At 55.1% G+C, this 18,932-nt stretch overlaps 3 protein-coding genes across 8 annotated transcripts; all 3 read right to left on the bottom strand.

Annotated features, from left to right (window-relative positions):
* Positions 1 to 1,089: 1,089 nt before the first annotated feature.
* Positions 1,090 to 4,357, bottom strand: YPEL3 (yippee like 3). Of its 6 annotated transcripts, none has more exons than XR_002825658.1 (7): positions 4,208 to 4,357; positions 3,378 to 3,560; positions 3,231 to 3,274; positions 2,948 to 3,056; positions 2,543 to 2,627; positions 1,716 to 1,817; positions 1,096 to 1,570 (listed from the first exon to the last, which is right to left on the bottom strand). XR_002825658.1 is itself a non-coding variant. In XM_023741025.1 (6 exons), the coding sequence occupies exons 2-5, from the start codon at positions 3,492 to 3,494 to the stop codon at positions 1,740 to 1,742; spliced, it is 348 nt and encodes a 115-aa protein (XP_023596793.1). In that variant the 5' UTR covers positions 3,495 to 3,560; positions 4,208 to 4,357; the 3' UTR covers positions 1,096 to 1,570; positions 1,716 to 1,739. The 6 variants fall into 6 exon arrangements, 4 of the variants coding, with proteins under 4 accessions (XP_004386684.1, XP_023596793.1, XP_023596792.1 ...); XR_002825659.1 differs by having other exon boundaries at positions 2,543 to 2,597; XM_023741025.1 differs by lacking the exon at positions 2,543 to 2,627.
* A 1,293-nt stretch (positions 4,358 to 5,650) lies between these two features.
* Positions 5,651 to 10,953, bottom strand: GDPD3 (glycerophosphodiester phosphodiesterase domain containing 3). The gene is made up of 10 exons (XM_004386762.1): positions 10,815 to 10,953; positions 10,448 to 10,490; positions 10,071 to 10,206; positions 9,930 to 9,975; positions 9,653 to 9,771; positions 9,480 to 9,569; positions 8,988 to 9,121; positions 7,627 to 7,686; positions 7,469 to 7,520; positions 5,651 to 5,788 (listed from the first exon to the last, which is right to left on the bottom strand). Exons 1-10 carry the CDS (start codon positions 10,951 to 10,953, stop codon positions 5,651 to 5,653), a joined length of 957 nt encoding a protein of 318 aa, XP_004386819.1.
* A 674-nt stretch (positions 10,954 to 11,627) lies between these two features.
* MAPK3 (mitogen-activated protein kinase 3) lies at positions 11,628 to 18,923 on the bottom strand. Its single transcript, XM_004386624.3, has 9 exons — positions 18,741 to 18,923; positions 17,477 to 17,659; positions 15,323 to 15,512; positions 14,561 to 14,677; positions 14,156 to 14,270; positions 13,641 to 13,772; positions 13,363 to 13,472; positions 13,118 to 13,272; positions 11,628 to 12,229 (listed from the first exon to the last, which is right to left on the bottom strand). The coding sequence occupies exons 1-8, from the start codon at positions 18,902 to 18,904 to the stop codon at positions 13,150 to 13,152; spliced, it is 1,134 nt and encodes a 377-aa protein (XP_004386681.1). The 5' UTR covers positions 18,905 to 18,923; the 3' UTR covers positions 11,628 to 12,229; positions 13,118 to 13,149.
* Between the last annotated feature and the right edge of the window lie 9 nt (positions 18,924 to 18,932).

The raw sequence follows: 18,932 nt of genomic DNA, 5'->3' as shown, positions 1-18,932 counted from the left end.
TGAGTCCCCCCAGTGTAGAGAGATGCCCCCTTTATAGCTCGCTGCTCAGCCCCTTCCAGACCCAAGATCACAGCCCCTCCCCTCTTTGGGGCCCTGGAGTTGGGCTGGAGTGGAGACCCCTAGGGCCTCGAAGGGTCCAAGAGGAGGCCGGATACCTGGGTAACCTCCCCTCCTCCCCCCTCCCCTTGGCGCCTTCATTAGCCCCGACCCCCTGCTCCCTCATTACATAATTAACTCCTCGGCCTGATTGATCCCCGGGGCTCGGACAGGGGACGCAGTTTGGCGCTTCCGGCCAGCTGGTCCCCGTTCCCACGGGGGGAGCCCCGGCTAGGAATAAACTACCGAGGGGCGGGGTCTGGACCCTGGGGACGAGCCTAGAGTCCTGGGGCGGGCATTGGTCCCCTAGACTTTTCTGGCAGGTGACACCCCCCCCCCCTTCACCTGGAGAACGGCGCTTGCAAGGAAGGAGCCTAACTGGAAGGAAAGTTCAGGGCCGGGGGGACGAGGACTGAGCTCATTATTACGCAGGGCACTGGGGACCTCGAGGAGTCCGCAGGCGAGGCCCAAACCCTGGGGCTCGCCTCGGTTCCCATTCTGGAAAACCTCTACGCTCAGCCAGGGCTCGAAAGTTTATAGGTGCGCGCAGCTCGACAGTCTCGCTGACGGCAGAAGATCCTGTCCTGTGCTGGGGAAACCTCGGAACTACACTTCCCAGCAGGCCCAGCGCCGAAGCGCGGCACGAAGGAAACACAGACCGCGCTGGGGCCGCTGGAAGTTGTAGTCGGGGCGAGAATGGCGGCGAAACTGGTTACGGGGTTGCTTCCCAGAGAACTGCCCCTAGGCGGCGGCAAAACGCTAAAGCCGAGACGACGGCGATTAGCCCCGGTCGGGGCCCAGGGAGCCACCGGCCGTGAGACCCAACCTGAGTCCCAAAGAGGATGGCTGAAGCCAGGACCCAGAAGAGCAGGCTCCCAGCATGGACGGCTGTGCCTGCCCCACACCTGTAGGGGTTCAGAAAGGAGCAGGTCTGTAGGGCCAGGCATCTGCCTTCTGAGTCCCCCATTCCAGGATTCCACGCGAGCCTGGAACTGTCTCCACTTCATTGTTTTATTATTTACAAACGCTACAGAATGAGGGGTGCTGACACGCGTGGGGTAAGAGGGTCGGGTCGGACGAGAAGTTTACAGGCACTAGGGCCTAGAGAGCAGCACTCAGGCCGTATCTATAGGGCAGCCGGGGTAGAAAGGATTTAAAAACGAGATCCAAGCCAGCCAGATCGCAGGAGGGGCAAGGGTGCAGTCCCCCTTCTGATTCTCCCCCAAGGTCACAGTGCATGCAATAAAATATATGTACAGGAGATAGGTCCTTCCTCTGCAGGGGCTCCGAAGGGCTAGAGCGCCCTTGGCCAGGGAGGGAGGCCAGTGGCGCCCCCCAGCGGCCAGGCCGGGCTGGAGCCACATGTGTCAGGAGCAGGGGTCAGTCAGTCCCAGCCATTGTCCTTAATCATGTGGTTGAGTTCAATGATGTACTTTCCCTCTTTGTACTTCTGGCTGCTCTCGAAGGCCTGTTCCTGAAAGGAGAAGAGGGGCCAGTCATCTCTGAAGCAACAGACTTACCAAGGGACAGGGGTTGGAAGAAGGGACATGAATGGCCTCATTTTACATATGAGGAAACTGTTGCCCAGAGAAGCCAAGCCACTGCTTACGGTCACACACCTGGTAGATGACAGGGCCAAGTTTTCACCATGGAGTAGAACTCACTGGATCATGGCATGTTTTAGTACTAATGTTGGCTCCAACGGAGAGGATATGAAGCGTCTAAAAGATTTCATATGCCAGGAGTTGCAAACTGGTGACCCATGGGCCCATTTCAACCTATACATGTGTTTTGTTTGGAGAGCAGAGTTCAATAATTTAAAATACTAAAATATAAGCAAGCCATGCTTACTCCAGTTTGCCATACACTTCCCCTTCCCTAGATCTATCTTACCACTTTTGCAAATCTACAGTTTCTGCTTGGCCTTGCAGGCACTTGAGTTTCTGTGCTCTGGAGTAAGCCACCTCTTTATTTAACAGAGGCCCAGAGAAGCCAAGCATCTGCCCAGGTACATACAGCAAATCTGTGGCAGGGCCAAAGGTGAACTCAAGTCAGGGCTGTATGTCTGTCTCTGCCTGGGGGATACACCTCACAGAGGCACTGGAGCTCTAAGCCATGCCTGAGTAATCCTGGCCCCTGCAGTTTCTCCAGACCGTCTTCCTCTGCTGCATCTAATCAGATCCCCACAACAATCTTGGGTGCCAGGCAGTGGCTTTATCCTCAACTACTAGATAAGGAAATGAGACTCAGGGTAGTGAAATGAGACCCTGGACAGCAGCAGTGGCAATGAGGACAGTGGAAAAGGAGACCCATGGACCCAAGCTCCATGTTGCTGTGGGGTCTTGGACAACCTCTCTGACACTCTGAATAACAGTATGATCTGGTGATCACAGGTTTGGAAAAAAAACAAACAAATTAGGATTCTGGTCCCTTCTGGGCTACTTACCAGTTGTATGACTATAGGCAAGATACCTAGCACCTCTGGGCCTCCGTTTCTTCTTCTGTAAAATGGAGGTAATAATAGACTCTACCTGAAGGATTGTCGTAATGATTGAATGAGATAACATATGCCAAGCACATGGCTCATAAGCATTTAATAAACAGTAACTCTGATTATATCCTCATTTCTAAAATGAGGATGCTAGGGCCTGTGACGGAAGGGATGAGTTAAGAGAAAATTTCTAAAAGCCCTTGCAGGATATGAGAGAACACAACATGGTCAGGGGATCAAAAGGCAGACTTGTGTGAGCTAGGCCTGTACACTTTGAAAGATCACCAATGACTGATGTGAGGAGGAGGTGATGTGAGGTCAGGTCAGAGGCTAGCCTGGGGTCAGAGGTCGCTGACTCACATATTTCCAGCCCAAAGTGGTCTTGCAGTTCTCGCAGTGGATGTCAGCAACAGCATGGAGGCCTGTCAGCAGCACACGCTCCTCGGCTGGCCCGCAGCCCACATTCACCCTGTTGGGGACATGGGGCAGTCCCAGGACGGTCCCATCATCACAAGCCCCCATCCACTGAAAGGTGATCATAGCTTCCTGCCTCAATCAGGGAACTGGGAGCCTCAGCATCATGCCAGGGGTCACAGATCACAGCAGAGGTCAGGGAAAGAGATGAGGGAGAATGAATACTCACACGGAGTTGAAGAGGTAGGCACGCCCCTGACTGCCCTGGAAGGACTAAAGGGTGGGAAGAGGAGAAGAGGGCGTCAGAGCTACTGGTGGGGAGCTGCCAGGTAGCCCCTCCAGTCTCCCACTGCAGCCCCACCTGTGGCCTGGTTACCTTGGAGATGAGGTCGTCGTGGTTGGCCAGGTGAGCACGGCAATGGGCACAGCTATACCTCCGGTGACAATCATCTAAGTAGGCCTGAAACGTCTTGGGTTTTGAAATCCGCACCATGGCGGGGGCCGGGGGCAGTGGCCCCACGCGGGGAGCAGCCCACGGGGAGCAGAGGGAGCTCAGTGCCTGCCAGGGAGGGAGGGAATGGGCTGTCAGTCCCCGGGCCACACACATGTGGGCACGCCCAGGGCCATGGGGACTCTCTCTGTCACACTTGGCTGCTGTCTCCTCTCCCCAGAGCCAGCAGCCTCCCCCAGGGCCAGAGTCATCTCAGTTTTGACTCACTGAGGAGGCCTCAGGTTGCATCAACGGGGAAACTGAGGCTAGGAGGAGCCCAAGGTGAGTCACCCACCTCTGTCCAGCCTCACCACTTCTGGCCTGGCAGTTGAAGTTGGAGGAAGGGACTTTAGAGTGCATGGGCTGTCAGGTCCCAGTTTAGAGGGAGCATGGGAGGTGACGAATTACGTGGTCCTTGGGACCTCATTTGGACTGTGGCAGGGGCTTCACTAAAGACACAGGCAGTTCACCTGGGGAGAGGGTGCCTCACCTAGAAGTGGCAGGAGGCCTCACTGAAGGTGGAGGGTCATCTAGAAAAAGAGGTGCTCTTACCTGGGGGCGCTGAGGCCTTACGTATGCCGAGGGGATCTTACCTGCATCGCGGAGCCTTACCTGAGACCCCGGGGCTCACCTGGGGCGCGGGGGTGGGGGGGTAGGGAGCGGGCGCCGGGAGAAGGGGCAGTCCTCGTTGGCTGGGCGGTGGCGCGGGGCCTCACCTCGCTTGGGCGCGCGGGGGCCCGGTCCGCCGGTGGCCTGCCCTAGGAGTGGGGGGCGCTCCTAGCGGGCGCCGTCCCCCCGGCCCGGGTTCGCAGCCGCCGCGACTTGTTTACACCGAGACCAGCTGCTGCCGCCGCCGCTGCGGCGGGAGGGGGAGGGGGCCGGCTTCTTGTCCCGGCGGCCGCCGTGGCCAATCGGCTTGCAGCATGCAAATGAGGGGGCGCGTCATCCGGCGGCCAGCGCAGGCCTGAGCTGCCCTTCCCCCTGCTCCGGTCTCCGGCCGGCCCGGAAATGCGACTGCGGATGGCAGACAAGCCCTTGGGCCCTCAGCGCCGCAGGCCTGGGCGCCCCTTTGGGCCCTGGGGGTCCTTGAAGGGGCAAGGATCAGGAGGGAGATGGTAGCTGGACTCATGCACCCGGAAAATAATAGCCGTAACTACCTGCGTTTCCCACCGTCTGCACCTCACTCTTTTAATCCCTGTAGCATATCCTATGAAGCAGTTTCTACTATGGTGCCCATTTAACCGAGAAACTGAGGCCCAGAGATGTTTGGCAAGTCTCCCAGGATTATGATTCGGATTCTCACTTTGGTCTGATTCCATAGTTTTTGCCATACTACCAGGTACAGGATCAGTTCACTTACAATGGAAGAGCTTAAAGGTGCCTATCTGGGAGTCAGATCCTTGGTGCAGGCCAATTTCTATTGTCCAGCATCACCTCCTCCAGGCAGTCTCCTCTGATGCCCCTACCCCTGGGTTAGATGCTATCTCTGAATTCAGTTGAAGATGTCTGTTTTAAGCATGTCTGCCATGTTAGACTTGCCTTTTCACTGCTAGGGCCCCAGTACCCAGCCTGGCCTAGAGACAGCTGACGTTTGTGAAATACGCGAATGGATAAATGACTAAGGTACCAGGGCTGGGGAGAGCCAAGAACTTCAGGGAGCCTGAGCACCTGGGAAGACAGGCTTTCTGGAGTGGAAGGTTGGAACTGCTAAGCAGTAGATGGGTGCTGTGAACTCTGCTGTCCCATTCATCCCCATCCTCTGCAGCCCAGCGAGGAGGCCCACAGAGGCAGGACACAGGAGAGTCAAGTCCCTTGCTGTGTGCCTGGAGCTCTTAATGGCCTCAGGAGAATGGAACCATCATCTGTGGCTCTCAGTGAAGGGGCTGGGGGCCAGGACACCTGGGTTGGCCGTGCAAGGGACATTTCCTGAGGAGAGCAGAGGCCAGACTGGCACTGGGTGTGGCATTACACTGGATCTGGAATGTAGTGGAACCAGTGGGTCAAGCTGGTTCGAGCCGCAGGCTCTGGCCCCAGGGCTTCTTTGCCCTAAGCTGCCATCTTTAGTCTTCCAGGATCCCCTCCTCAAGCACAAACACATGACTAAAAAGAAAATATTTATTGGGAAAGAGAAACAGAGCAGAGAGTGAGGGCCTTGGAGCTTAGGAAGCCCGAGCAGCTGTTCCGTGGTTGTCCAGATAGCGCCTCAGGGCTGTGGGGTAATCAGTTATGACGCCAGTGGCCCCCAGGCTGAAGGCCATGTCAAAATCTGACTCTTCATTAAGGCACCAAAATATCACCTGAGTAGGAAGGAAAGCGCTTGTAGTTTCCAAACAACTTTACCTGGAACAGGGCTTTATCTCCTCCCCTGTGGGGCCCTCCCAGTAGTGGAATGCTGGAGTTGATTGTTAAGTTTTCAGGAATTTTGTAAACTGGTTATTAAACACAGCTACTATTAAAAATTAAATTATATGAACTTATAATTAGATAAATTATATTAAAACCAAAAGTAATAAATACTCCAAACACATCACTTCCCTAAATATTTTGATGTTGAATCTGGATGGTGCAAATGCTATATATAATGGAGTGCTAGCACACATCTCTTGCCAACTCTGCATTCAGTGAATTCCTAGCTTGAAATTGACCAAAGGTGTGAGTATTTACACCAGGGAAATTGACTCAAATCAGCGTCCACCCCCCCACCCCCCTTTTTTTAAAATCTGAGAGAGCTGGCTTTTGAACATCTACCAGCACGCCACTACTTCCCAGTGGGCAACAAGGTAGGTGGATATGGTATTTTTAACCCCCGCAAGTCACCGGGCCTCCTGCTTTCTTAATTTGACAAATGAGGGTGATCCGTCAATCTCACAGAATTGTGGTGAAGGTCCCTGAAGTGAGAGGGCTCATCTGAAAGAGCTTTGTCATTCCCATCCCTCCCTCTCCCTCACATCCAATCAGCAGCCCAGTGCTGGCCACCTCCTCTGTGAGTTAACTCTTCCATCCATCCCCACTGCTGCCACCCAGGTCCAAGTCCTATTAGTGGCAGCAGCAGCCTCCTAAGGGGCTCTCTGATTCCATATTGGCCCCCACAATCTCCTCCCACATGGTGGCCAGAGTAACCCTCCCCTCAACAAACCTAAGTTGGATCAGTTCTCTTCTCTCTTTTTTAAAACCATCAAAAGCTTCCTTTCCCTTTGGGCTGAAGTCCACGCTCCTTACTGAGGCTCACAGGGCCTGCCTGCCTCAGCCTCTGCTGCCTTCTCTAGCTCCGCTGTGCCACTTCCTCCGGCCTGCAGCCCTATGGAACCCCTCAGGTTCCTCTGACCACCATGTTCTCCAGCTGCTCCAGCCCTTCACACATGCTAAGCCTCCTGCCTGAAATGTTCTTCCTTTCCTCCTCCATGAGCTAGCTTCCTTTCACCCTTCATGTGGTTGCTCACACCTCACTTCTTCAGGAAGGCCTGCCCTGACCCCAGAGACCACGACACTGTTTCCTTTCTGTCCACTCACTGCCTTTGTGATGGCCTGCTTTATTTCTTTCCTCTACCTTGATTGTAAGGTCCCTGCTCTATCCCTAGTACCAGAGTGCCTAGAACATAGTACATGATCAATGGAGGTTTGCTAATTGAATAACTTGGTCAAAGAAGGTGCTCAGGTGAGAGAGAAGGGGTTGGCTGGGCCTGGTTTCCCCTTTTTCTGGCCTTTCTCCAGCCCCCTCATCAGGGATCAGGACAGTAGGTTCCATATATCATCACCTTAACATTTATCAAGCCCTTGTAAGTACCAGTTACATATCCAAAAGAGCTAAATACTCCCATTATCCCAGTCGTACAGATGAAGAAACTGAGACTCAGAAGGTAAAGTGACCTGCCCAAGTGATCCAGTTAGTTAGAGGCAGAGCTATGACTGGAACTCAGCTGCCAGGCCCATGCCCTGAATCACCTACTTGCTGAGGGGGAGTGATGATCAGGTCCTACCTGTATCCCTCGCTCCTCCAAGTGTCGGATCAGACTTTTCCTCATGATGACCCTGGGGGGAAGGAGGTGGCAAGGGTGATGATGAGAGGGATCAAAGGAGAAGGGCAGTAGTGGGTCTCTATTGGGAATACTCAACCCAACCTTCTCGCCCACCTCACCATTTTGAAACCACAGCCGCCAACTGGTTCAGCCCAGGGCAGGAAAATGGGAAGTAGGTCCTGTGGAGAGAAGGCTGGAGGTCAGCCACATGGGATGGGGGTGGGGTGGTAGTGACCCCTGACCAGTGTGACCCTGCACCCTCCAGAAGAGCCCTTGCAGCTGCCCAAATGAACAATTCACCCATTTTTCAGTGAGATCCTACTCCAATATCCTTGAATCCACACTTTGATGTCAGGGGTGTGCCCCTCCCCTCAACATTTTGAGGGAACAGTCTCAAAGAGCTAAAGTAACTTGCTTGAGGTCACACAGTAAGTGAGTGGTAGGGCCAGGACCAGACCCAGTTTGATTCCGAAGCTGGAGACCCAGTCTGGAGGTCCTCCTGGTTGGGTCTGATCAATTTATTGAGACCAGACAGAGCTTAATGAGTCAGCTGCTTGCCCCTAATTGCTCCACTCCAGGGGGGACTTCAGATGCCCTTTACAATGTCCAGGGCAGATTTTGGAGCCAGACCCAAGACAAACCTGCACCTCCAGTTGTGTAACCTGGGGCAAGTCACAGAGCCTCTCTGAGCCTCAAATTCTCCATGAGTACCATGGGGGTCATGCTTCCTATACCTCCTAGGGGTGCTTAAAGCTCAATTAAGCTAAAGGATATACAAATAATTTGCAAATACTGTAGAAAAAGTTAAGAAAAAGTTTTGTGCTATAATGATCTCTCTGTAGCAAAGGATTGTGGGGGCTGGCTGAGGAGCTTCCCTCAGGACAACAGAGGGAGGAGAAAACCACTGGGGACCACTTCTCAGGAAGCAAAGGGCAGAGGCTGGACTTGAGAGCCAGGGAAGTATCCAAATCCCTGATACCTTACTCAGCTCCTTACTTGGCTGTTACTTTGTTAAACCTTGTTCACTAGCAGGAAATGGCTTGCCTTTTCCTTTTGAGCATCTGAGAGTGTTGCTGTAATTAGTTACTGTCTCCCCAGCCAGAATGTAATAAGCTCACCAAGGGCCTCCCCACCCCACGTCGGTCTTATTTACTAACGTAACTGCACCTGGCATAGAGTAGGATGAATGACAACAGAGTACATATCTATTGGATGAATAATAAGCGATCTCTTTCCCCTAAAACTCTACATCAATACACATTTGCATATAATTTCAGGGGGTTCATGGCTCCCTTTGTATCTGTGAATGCTGGGTAAGAGCCGCTGTTTTAAAAAGACCTTGGTGTTAAGTTTGGGGGAAGGCAGGGAGCTGGGGAGACTGAGTCTCCTCCTCCACAGCCAGGCTGAGAGGACCCTGAGCAATGGGGCTAGACGAGACGGATCTGAGAGGGTCCTGTCCCCTGCCCCCAACCACTGGTACCTGTTAATGATGGTGGGCAGGAAGGAGAAGAGGAACTTCTCAGGGATTGGGACGAAGGGCAGCAGTCCCAGGTAATAGAGCAGCAGCATCCAGAATCCTCGGCTTAGTGTGAAGGAGAAGGGCATCTCAGGGTTCTGGAGAGACAAAAGGAGAAGGAAAGCGGTCAGTCTGCTCCTGGGAAAGAAGAGTGGAGGCTCGGGCTGCAGGGGGAACAGCTTTGGACGTTCAGGGGCTCCCTAGTACCTCTGGGATCAAAGCCACATCTTGGCCCAGCGTTCGAGGCCTAAGTGCAGCCTCCTTGTTCCCACTGTCACACCTCTGTTCACAAACTTTCCCCCACACCTCACATCTCCATATCCTCCCCTTTGAGACAAGTTCCTCCAGGATCCTCCCAGGTACCTCAGGTCTAGGCCCCTCAGGCTGGGCTGGACTCCAGCTCCTGGGAGGAAGGGCCACAGGGAAATCGAGCATAGAGAGGGAAAGCAGACTCACAGCAGCCTTGCACTTCTGCATGACTGAGCTCTTCTCTGAGGTCCAGACAGTGATTTCGTTGCGGTCAAAGCGCCTCACCAGGCCTGCGATCTGAGAGGGGGGAGCAGGAGGTAAAGAGAAGAGCCAGGTCTCTCTCCACCACCTGGAGCTCCGACCCCCAACCGCAGTGCCACCTTGTGAATGAGCTCTTCGTTCTGCTCTTTGACCTCCACACTCATGGGTGTCCGCGGGAACCTCTGGAACAAGTCCTCCAGGCGCACCATGCGCCTGTCTGACCCGTGAGCAAAGTGGCCTGGGGGGAGGGGGTTGCGGGAAGAGGAATCAGAGAAGGACTGGTGGGGAGGGGGATCATGGGATGGGGGGTGAGTTCAGAAGAGAAAAGAGGGCAGGATGAAGCTGTAACCCCATTCAGGCTCAGCTCTGCCCAGAGGTCACAGCCCATGCTCTCACTGGGTGAGAAGTAAACCTCCAGCTCCTCCTTGTAGAGAGGCAGGTCCTGGGGGGAGAGAGCAGGGAGGATGTCACTAGGAGGCATGAATGGAGGTGTGGTGGCTCTCTGTGATATGGCCTGGGGGCTGGGATAAGGCCCACCTTGAAGTCCAGGCTGCCCACATCCCTGTTCAGGCCTGACTGGCGTAACAGGTTCTCATCGTGGGACACCACCACCACGCCATCCCTCGTCAGCTGGCAGTCGAGCTCTAGGAGGTCGGCTCTCAGCGCCATGGCGCTGTGGGAGCAAAGGTCAGTGGGGAGCAGGAAATGGGGGGTGGGGCCAGACTGCATAGTCTGAGGGAGGTTTGGGGGAAGGTGGGGGCAGAGGTCAAGGTGGGATGTGCAGGCTGTGCACTGCACAACTCCAGGGTGCGCCAGTCACCCAGATGAGGCAGTAAACGACCCCTTGGTGTCCTGTCATGTGGAACGTGCACAACCTTACATGGCAACTGTGGGTCAGGGGCAGATGCACTCACTTCTCCATGGCCTCCATGGTGTTCTCCAGCCTTTCTCCAGATCCTGTGGGGGGCAGCTGGAGTGGGTCCCTGAGGCCTGGGGTCCAGGAGCCTGGCCCGACCTTTTCACCCCACATTCCCCCTCACTGGCCTTCTTCCTTCCTTCCCCTCTGATCCCCTGCCTCATCACCCCCAGTCCACACAGGTACTACTACTTCCCTGTTCCACGTCCTCCCTCTCTCCCCTCCTACCTTGGAACCTGTCCCCTATCTAGAACCCTGGCCTTGAGACCTACTCTCTGCTGTCCACCCTGGTACCTGTCTTGCTATTCCCACTCCACCCCCAATCGCTGCTGCCCCAACCCCCTCCCACCCCCGCCCCAGCTCACCTCCTCGGTGGGCCCCTAGGCGGGGACAGAAGGCTGGAACCCAAGGTGTGTGCAGCAGGCGTGGCCGGCGCAGGAATAAGATGGAGAGCAGGGCATAGCCACTCAGGGCGGGCAGGGCATAGTACAGCAGAAGGCTCATGGCCGCACTGCTGCTCAGGGCTCTGGCTGCTGCGAGCTCAATGTCCCTGATGGACTGGGCTGTCTCGCTGCCTGCCTGGCTGGTGTAGGCTGGCCCTACCAGTGGCCGCCACCACGCCCCTGGGACCTGCTGAGTCTGCTGCTGTCTCAGGGCCAGGCTGCAGACTAGGCTGGGGCTGGGGTAGAGGCAGATGTAGAGGCTGCCCAGGCCTCACACGCATAGGGCTCTCACAGGCCCCAGCATCCCTCTATCCTCAGCCATGCTGGGGGAATGAAGTCCACACCACGGAGGCTGCTGCAATCTTCCCCCCTCCCACTGGAGCTTGTGGCCAGGGAAGAGAACACACCGGCCATTGCCACTTTCGAAGAATCTGGGGGTGTGCAGGGAGCCCCTGAGTCACCCCCCAGTCACCCCTAGACAGTTAGACAGGAAGTCATTGGAGGGGGCGAGGACAGTGACTAAGGGGAAAATCGACCCCACTCTTTCCAGGAGTCTGGAATTCCTTACACCTTGACCAGATGGGTGGGGTGGTGGTGGGCAACCAAAGGTCACTGAGGCTGGGTAAAACTGCGGCTGGGAAGGGGCTGGGCTGTTGCTGGCATCAGCCCTCAAAGCAGCGCTAGTAGAGTCAGGGGCATCGGCGAACACAGACAGAGCCAGGGTCGTCCACGTACACATCTCTATATTTATATATTAGATACAGGCACACGGAGGTGGGCGGGGGCGCTGGGCTCGCCATGTGCCCCCACCTCCACTTCTGATCACCCACACACAGAAGCAGCAGGGCATTAAATGGGACAGCTTTGCGGGGGAGGGGGCTGAGGCCTGGGCCCTGCTCCTCAGGGATACTAGCCCTTGAGACTTAGGAATGTTCCTTCAGGGAAAATGGGGTGGGGTTTTGACGAGGTGAGTGGAGCTAGGCTAGCCAGGAGTCCCTGCTCAGCGCCCCCGCCCCCTCGCCGCCCCTCAGTAAGTGCCTGGGCAGTCAGCGCCCTTTGATTCCAGAACTACCAGAGACTGAGATAGCTGGGGTAAATGCAGGCAGAGCAAGGGGAGAGGGCAGTTGGCTTTGGGGTTACCTGAGTCCCTCAGGCCCTGGGGGAGGAAGGGAGAAAGGGAAAAGGGCCTTGGTCTGCTTGAAGCAGGAAGTCCAGGCACAGGGAGAGAAGTTGGCCAGACCCACCCTCTGCCCTGGCCAGGGCTGCCGGGGAGTGGGCTGGGCACAGTGTCCATTTTCTAACAGTCCAGCAGGGGAGGAGCAGGCAGGCGGCAGGGCCTAAATGAAAAGGCAAGCAGGAAAGGAACCATTAGTACCCACGTCAGGACCTGCCAGAGTCCTGACGTCAATTTCTCCCATTTCATCCTCACATCTGGGTAGATATCTCACCCCCCTGTATCTCAGTTTCCTTATCTGTAAAATGGGGATAATAACGGAACCTATCTCAAGTTGCTGCTGCGAGGATTAAATGAGTTCATACACGTCAGCCCCTTAGGACAGTACTTAGCACTATATAAGTGTTTGCTCTGATTATTAGAACGCTCTCCAAGAAATTGAGGCATCTTCCACAAGATCATGCAGCTCTTAAGTGGCAGAGCTGGGGTCTGAACTTAGGTCTGTCTGCCTTCTTTCTATCAGGCCACAGCTGGTGAAAGACAGGAAGGTGACTGTGGGGGGACTGGGGGTGGGAGGAGGGAGTACAGCATGGGTCGGGGTAGGACCAGCAGGGTTCCCCAAAGGTGTGTGTACTGCTGACCGGAGCGCGAAGTGGGAGGATGCCTGGCATCTGGGTCAGACTGGGTGCTGCTGGGTGCTGGGCTCCTCCCAGAGCAGTCGCTGCCCGCCCCCCAGCCCCCACTCTGCCCACACTGGGAGTCAGAGCCTGGCTCCGTTCCTCAGATGGTGACAGGGGCCCTCAATAACCTCTGAGGGCCTGGAACAGCTACTGGGGCTAGAGGATGCAGGGTGTTCACAGAGAGGCATTTGGGACTGGGGCAAAGGGATGAGACAGACCACAGCTCCATGGCCTGGGCAGACTCTGGGCCCTTCTCTTGTCACCATACGTGTGGATCATGGGTGTGAGGCAAACTTGAGAGACTGTACGGAGGCATGATGAACACCTTGATATCAGAGTGAGTCTGTGCATAGGTGGTAGGGAGCACTTACCAGGCCCCAGGGAACAGGGGCATCCATCCAGCTTAAGAGGCTTCTAGTACCCCAGGCTGGAAGCGGGCTGTCTCCTGGAAGATGAGCGCCTTCAGCCGCTCCTTGGGTAGATCATCCAGCTCCATGTCAAAGGTGAAGGGCTCCTCGGCCACTGGCTGTGATGACAAAGACAGCAAGGCTCAGGCTAGCCCTTGGGAGATGCCCACCCACCCACCTGTCCGTCTTGCCGCTGGCAGCAGACCCACCTCATCCGTGGGGTCATAGTACTGTTCCAGGTAGGGGTGGGCCAGTGCTTCCTCCACTGTGATCCGTTTGTTGGGGTTAAAGGTCAACATCCGGTCTAGCAGTTCAAGGGCTAGGGAAGGGCAGGGGCTGGGGTCAAAGGGCAAGCCCAAGGAGTTCCCAGAAGCATCACTCTACTTCTCAGTGCCCTGTGGCCTGTCTATTCAGACAGCTAGCTGCTGGGCTCACATACCCTCTGCACTCAGTTTTTATCCCATACCAGCCCTCGAGTCTCTCTCACCTTTGGGGTCTGACTTGGGAAAGAGCTTGGCCCAGGCCACCTTGGTCTTGGAGGGCAGGGACTGCAGGTAGTTTCGGGCCTTCATGTTGATAATACAATTCAGGTCCTCCTGGGATGGGGAGCCCAGAATACCTGTGGGTGAGGCAGGTGACTTGGTGAGAGATTTCTTCCCCCTTCTGGGAGCAGAACAGGCAAGGAACCAAGAACAAGAGTCCCCCTCTCCCCCACCGAGATCGACTCCAGGCTCTCAGAGAGTCACCTCCCCAGGTGGTGAAATGCAAAGGGTCTGCATTCAGGAAAACCTAGGCTCAAATTCTGGCTCTAGGACTTCCTAAATGTGGGGTTTGGCCTTGCCTTTCCCATCTACCAAATGGAAATAGTATCTATACCTCAATGAAATACTGTGAGATGATACAGGGGCTCAACACATAACCCTACAGATTCACCGACCCTAAAGAATTCTCATTTCTGATAAGCTAATCTCCCTCCCCCTCAGCCGGTCAGGGCCGCCTCACTCAGAATGTGGTTGAGCTGGTCCAGGTAGTGCTTGCCGGGGAAGATGGGCCGGTTGGAGAGCATCTCAGCCAGGATGCAACCCACAGACCAGATGTCGATGGACTTGGTGTAGCCCTGTGAAGGAGGAGAAAGTGATGGGGTCCTGAGCCAGCCTCAACACAAGGCTTTATTGTCTGGGCCAAGCCACCACCCTCAACCTAGATCCAACACCAGCCAGGGAGACAGAGGGCTGAGGCCTGGAGGAGCGAATGCTCAGCTTCCTCTATGAGCCGAAGGGCCAGAGTGATGTGACAAGGCTCAGGGGGTGGGCTACCTGCATTGTGGGGGTCAGTGCCATGCTTGGAGGTGGCCCAGGGCTTCCTGGAACCTGGCCTCCTTCCTGCAGGAGTGGGCAGCTCCCCTACCTTGGAGTTGAGCATGATCTCTGGTGCCCGGTACCAGCGTGTAGCCACGTACTCTGTCAAGAAGCCTGTGTGGTCGTGCTCAGGATCGGCGATTCGGGCCAGGCCGAAATCACAGATCTAGAATCAAACCCAGGCTGCTGAACTCGGTGCTCAAGGCCTCCAAAGCCCAGCAGTCGTATGGCCACGCCTTTGCCCATGTTGTTCCCCTTGCCTGGGATGCTCTCTAAAAAAGCCTTCCACTGACCTAGACTGAGTCTCTGTGTGAATTAGGAAAAAAGTCCCCTTCCTCTGATGGGCACAGTCCTGCCCAAGGGCAGACTACTTAGTGAAGAGAAAGCAGGATAACTTCCAGCATCTACTCATCCACACTGAGGGCCCCCCTTGCATATTAAACAAACTGCTGCCACCATGCCTCTGCTAACCCCACTTCTTCCAAGAAGCCTTCCCTGATAGCCCTAGCCCCCAGGGAGTTCCTAGAAACTCTGCTACGCCTGTTGGCCCTTCGGGAACAGGAAGTTCACTCCCGAGGCAGTCCTATTCCTTTTCCAGCTGTCAGCTAGAAATTCTTCCAATGGGGCGGGGCTCGGAGAAATGTCTCCTGGCCCACTAGGATCCCATAGAGCCATCTGTCCAAGATCCTTCAGAAATGTGGAGAGTAGCTGTGTGCCTGATGGAGGTGAGGAAACCAAAGGCAGAGGGAGAGGCTGGCTTTCGCTTATAGGGCCACCTGGCAGTCCCTGGAGAAGCACCCGAAACCCTGACCTTAAGGTCACAGGTGGTGTTGATGAGCAGGTTGGAGGGCTTTAGGTCTCGGTGCAGCACGTTGGCTGAGTGGATATATTTGAGGCCCCGCAGGATCTGGTAGAGGAAGTAGCAGACGTGGTCATTGCTTAGCTGCTGGCTTTTGAGCAACTTGTACAGGTCTGTCTCCATCAGGTCCTGTACAATGTAGCTGAGGGTGGCACCAGAGACCCCCTCCCCGGGCCGGGGGTAGCAGAAGGCACTGGATTAAGGAGAATAAGCCCTGGTGACTAGATTGCACGTCCCCTCCAGTTGGGACCCTTTGGACTCAGATGTGCCAGCCCATATTGTTAGGCAGACAAGGCTCATACTCAGCTGTGCGGCTTGGGGCCTCTTCACATCTCAGCTGGGTGACCCTGAGCAAAGCGCTTGAGTTTTATGGCTCAGTCTCCCTTAACTGTGAGACGCAGAACTTCATAGCTCAGAGCACCAGCTTTGGAGTTAACGTACCAAAATCTGAAATCCTTACTCCACTACTCCTTGGCTTTCTGACCTGTCTGTGCCTCTATTTCCCCAACTGCAAATGGGAGAAACAACTGTTCTTTAGAGGGTGGTTGTGAGGATAGGATGATAGGACCCATGTAACACAGTCAACCCAGTGTTTGACACATGGTAAGTACTCAGCAAACATCAACTATTATAAATGTCTGTGCCACACGGCTGTTGAGAGGGTTAAATGAGATAATGCATGAACACCATCTGACATGCAATAAATATTTGCTTATTTTTAAATGCCTGCCTTATGGGAATGGTTTGTGCAAGAAAAATGAGGAGACACTCCCAACAGCACACTCCTACTCAAAGAAGAGTCGCTGGCCAAAAATCAGAAGACTGAGGAATAAATGTACAGTTGTTATTTTAAGATAAAACAAATACTAAATATAAATAAATAAATGCCATTTGGCTTGTCTCTGGAGGAATAAGTATTGAATGTCTTTTAGAATCAGCCTCCAAAGGGTCTTCTGAGGACATCTGGATCAACCTTGCTGCTTTATAAATGGGGAGGCCCAGCAAGAGGCAGTGACTGGCTTAAGGTCGCACAGTGAGTCAGGGGTGAGCACAGAGATTTCCTGTCCAGTTTGTGGTGGAGGCTGCAGAGTCTGTAGTGCAAATCTCCACTCCTGGGTAGAGGGTGGAGCCCTAGTGGCACAGTGGTTAAGAGCTATGGCAAGCTATGACTGCTAACCAAAATGTTGGCAGTTCGAATCTACCAGCCACTCTTTGGAAACCCTACAGGGCCATTCTACCCTGTCCTATAGGGTTGCATGAGCTGGAATCAACTCGACGGCAACAGGTTTGGTTTTTTTTTTTTTTTTGGTTTGGCTGGAGGTCTGGGACAGGAGAAGGAGTGATGGTATCACAAGCTGCTGGGAACAGAAGCTGTCAAGCTAGGCAGGAAGTGCACAAGCAACTAGGAAAGCAATACCAGGGGAGGGCAACAAAGGCTAGGCGTCCTTCCCTAGTCAAGGTTCACATCCAGAGGTGACTTGGGTGGGGTTCTGAGAGGAAATCTCAGAGAAAGGACAGGTTCTTATTTGGGGGAGGGGACAAGGCAGCAACAGAAGCACTTGATTTTAGACTTTGAGCCTCTCTGTTTCCTCATCTTTGAAACAGAGGTCATAAGGCCCATCTCATAGGACAGTTGGGAGACAGAATAAGAAGGATCAAAGTACTTGGCAGGCATGGCACTGGACACATAGCAGGCCCTCAAGGAAAGGCAGTTTTCTTCCTTCCTGCCTTCGTTCCAGTCTGGGGCCCAGAGAGAAAAGAATCATCAGTCTGTCAAGCAAGAACCAACTGTGGGCAGAGGCTGGATCATGTCACAGAACTGCAGATGTCAGAAGACAAAGCTCCCAGAGAGACTATCTCACCCAGCCCCCCAGTGAGGCACAGAGCAGAGAAGGGACTAGCCCAAGGCTACACGGCCTGGCTGCAGCAGGCCCGAATTCAACCAAGGCCCCAATGCTCTTACACTCTGTGGCCTCTCGGGCTGGAAAGTTTCTTTTACTGGGTTTGTTTTGGAGGGTGGTAGGGGAGAAGGAAAGAATGCCAATGCTGCCCCAGCCTAGCTCCAAGGCCATGCCTGGCCAGCCATCTGGCAAAGGTGAAGGATACACATCCCTCATGGCTTCCAGGGTGGGTGCCCGCAGAATGTCTCGGATGCCAATGACATTCTCGTGGCGGAAGCGCAGCAAGATCTGGATCTCCCGCAGTGTGCGCTGGCAGTAGGTCTGATGCTCAAAGGGGCTGATCTTCTTGATGGCCACACGAGTCTTGCGCACGTGGTCATAAGCTGAACTGAAAGGCCCAGAGAGATGTTGATAGCGTGGTCTTACAAAGGGGGAATCCAGGACTGGTGGCCCCACCCAGGCCTTGGCAGGGAGGGAAGGGAGCAGGAGAGTGCTCTGGCCAAGTCATAAACAATGATGGTTCCTTCCTGCTGTGAAGGCCTGGGATCTCCAGGGAGAAGGCTGGGGACCAGCCAGGCAGCCCTTCGGTGACTTCACAAACAGAGGAAGAGGCTGACCGCTCACTGACATCCCCTCTCCTCACGCCCCTTTCATTCTAGTTGCCCTGAGCCTTCATCTTCCTCTTCCCATAGGATGCGTCCCCTGAACCCCAGACAGGTCCAGGGATGGAGACGAGTGGAGGACATACAGTGAGGCAAATACAGTGAAATGGAGGGCATCATAGGAAGGGGTGGAAGGAAGGGATAAGGCAGGGGTGGGTGTCAGGGTGAGGTACCTGGGCAGCAGAGCTGTTCCCACAGGAACAAAAGCCCAGAGCAGACAGTGGGGCTGGGAGAGTTCACAGACCCCTCCCAAAGGATGCAGGGAGGCATTCCTGGCCCTCGTCCCTCACTGGGCTCCTGGCCCCCAGCCCAAAGCCCTGCCCCACCCTGTCCAGCCCTGAGCTCTACTCTTTGTCCCAAACTGCTCTGGCACAGCCTCACTGGGAGAATCACAGGCATCTTCTCTCCAAAGAAGGTCCTTCACTCCCCCTTCACTGAGACTATTACCTCCCCAAGAACACCTAACCTCTTCGCCCCCAGGTCTCCACCCCTTCCTCCCCAAGGTCCCCACAACTCCCCCAGATACACTCAGACGCCCCTCCCGTATAGAATGGTCCGTTCAAGGCCTCCAAGCCCCCTCCCCGGGGAACATATGCAGAGCCCCCTCCCCCAGAAAGCACTCAAAGGTCCCCTCCCTGGGACGCTCCCAGAGCCTCCACAGTCCCCTGCCTCTTCAGGACGCTCGAGTCGCCACAGCTCAGAAAGTATTCGGCACTCCTTCCCCTCTCCTCCCTCACTCTGGGAGCCCCCTCCCCTTAAATCACCCCTTTCCCTCAAATAGCCCCCTCCCCTGGAACGCCCCCTCACCTGACCATGCCGTACGCGCCCTCGCCGATGTACTGCAGCTGCGTGTAGCGAGGGCCCACGTCGAATGGCTGCCCCTTTACTATCTCCACTTCCCCCGGGACCCCCAGGCAGACCCCATCAGCTCCCCGGGGCTCCCCGCCCCCCTCAGTCGCCGCCGCCGCCATCTCCACTCCTCCCCTCCCTCCTCCCCCC

Source organism: Trichechus manatus, unplaced genomic scaffold (genome assembly GCF_000243295.1).
Source record: "Trichechus manatus latirostris isolate Lorelei unplaced genomic scaffold, TriManLat1.0 scaffold00170, whole genome shotgun sequence".
In the NCBI taxonomy this organism is placed as follows: domain Eukaryota; kingdom Metazoa; phylum Chordata; class Mammalia; order Sirenia; family Trichechidae; genus Trichechus; species Trichechus manatus.
Note: the sequence above shows the minus strand (reverse complement) of the source record. Positions and strands in the feature narration are given on the sequence as shown.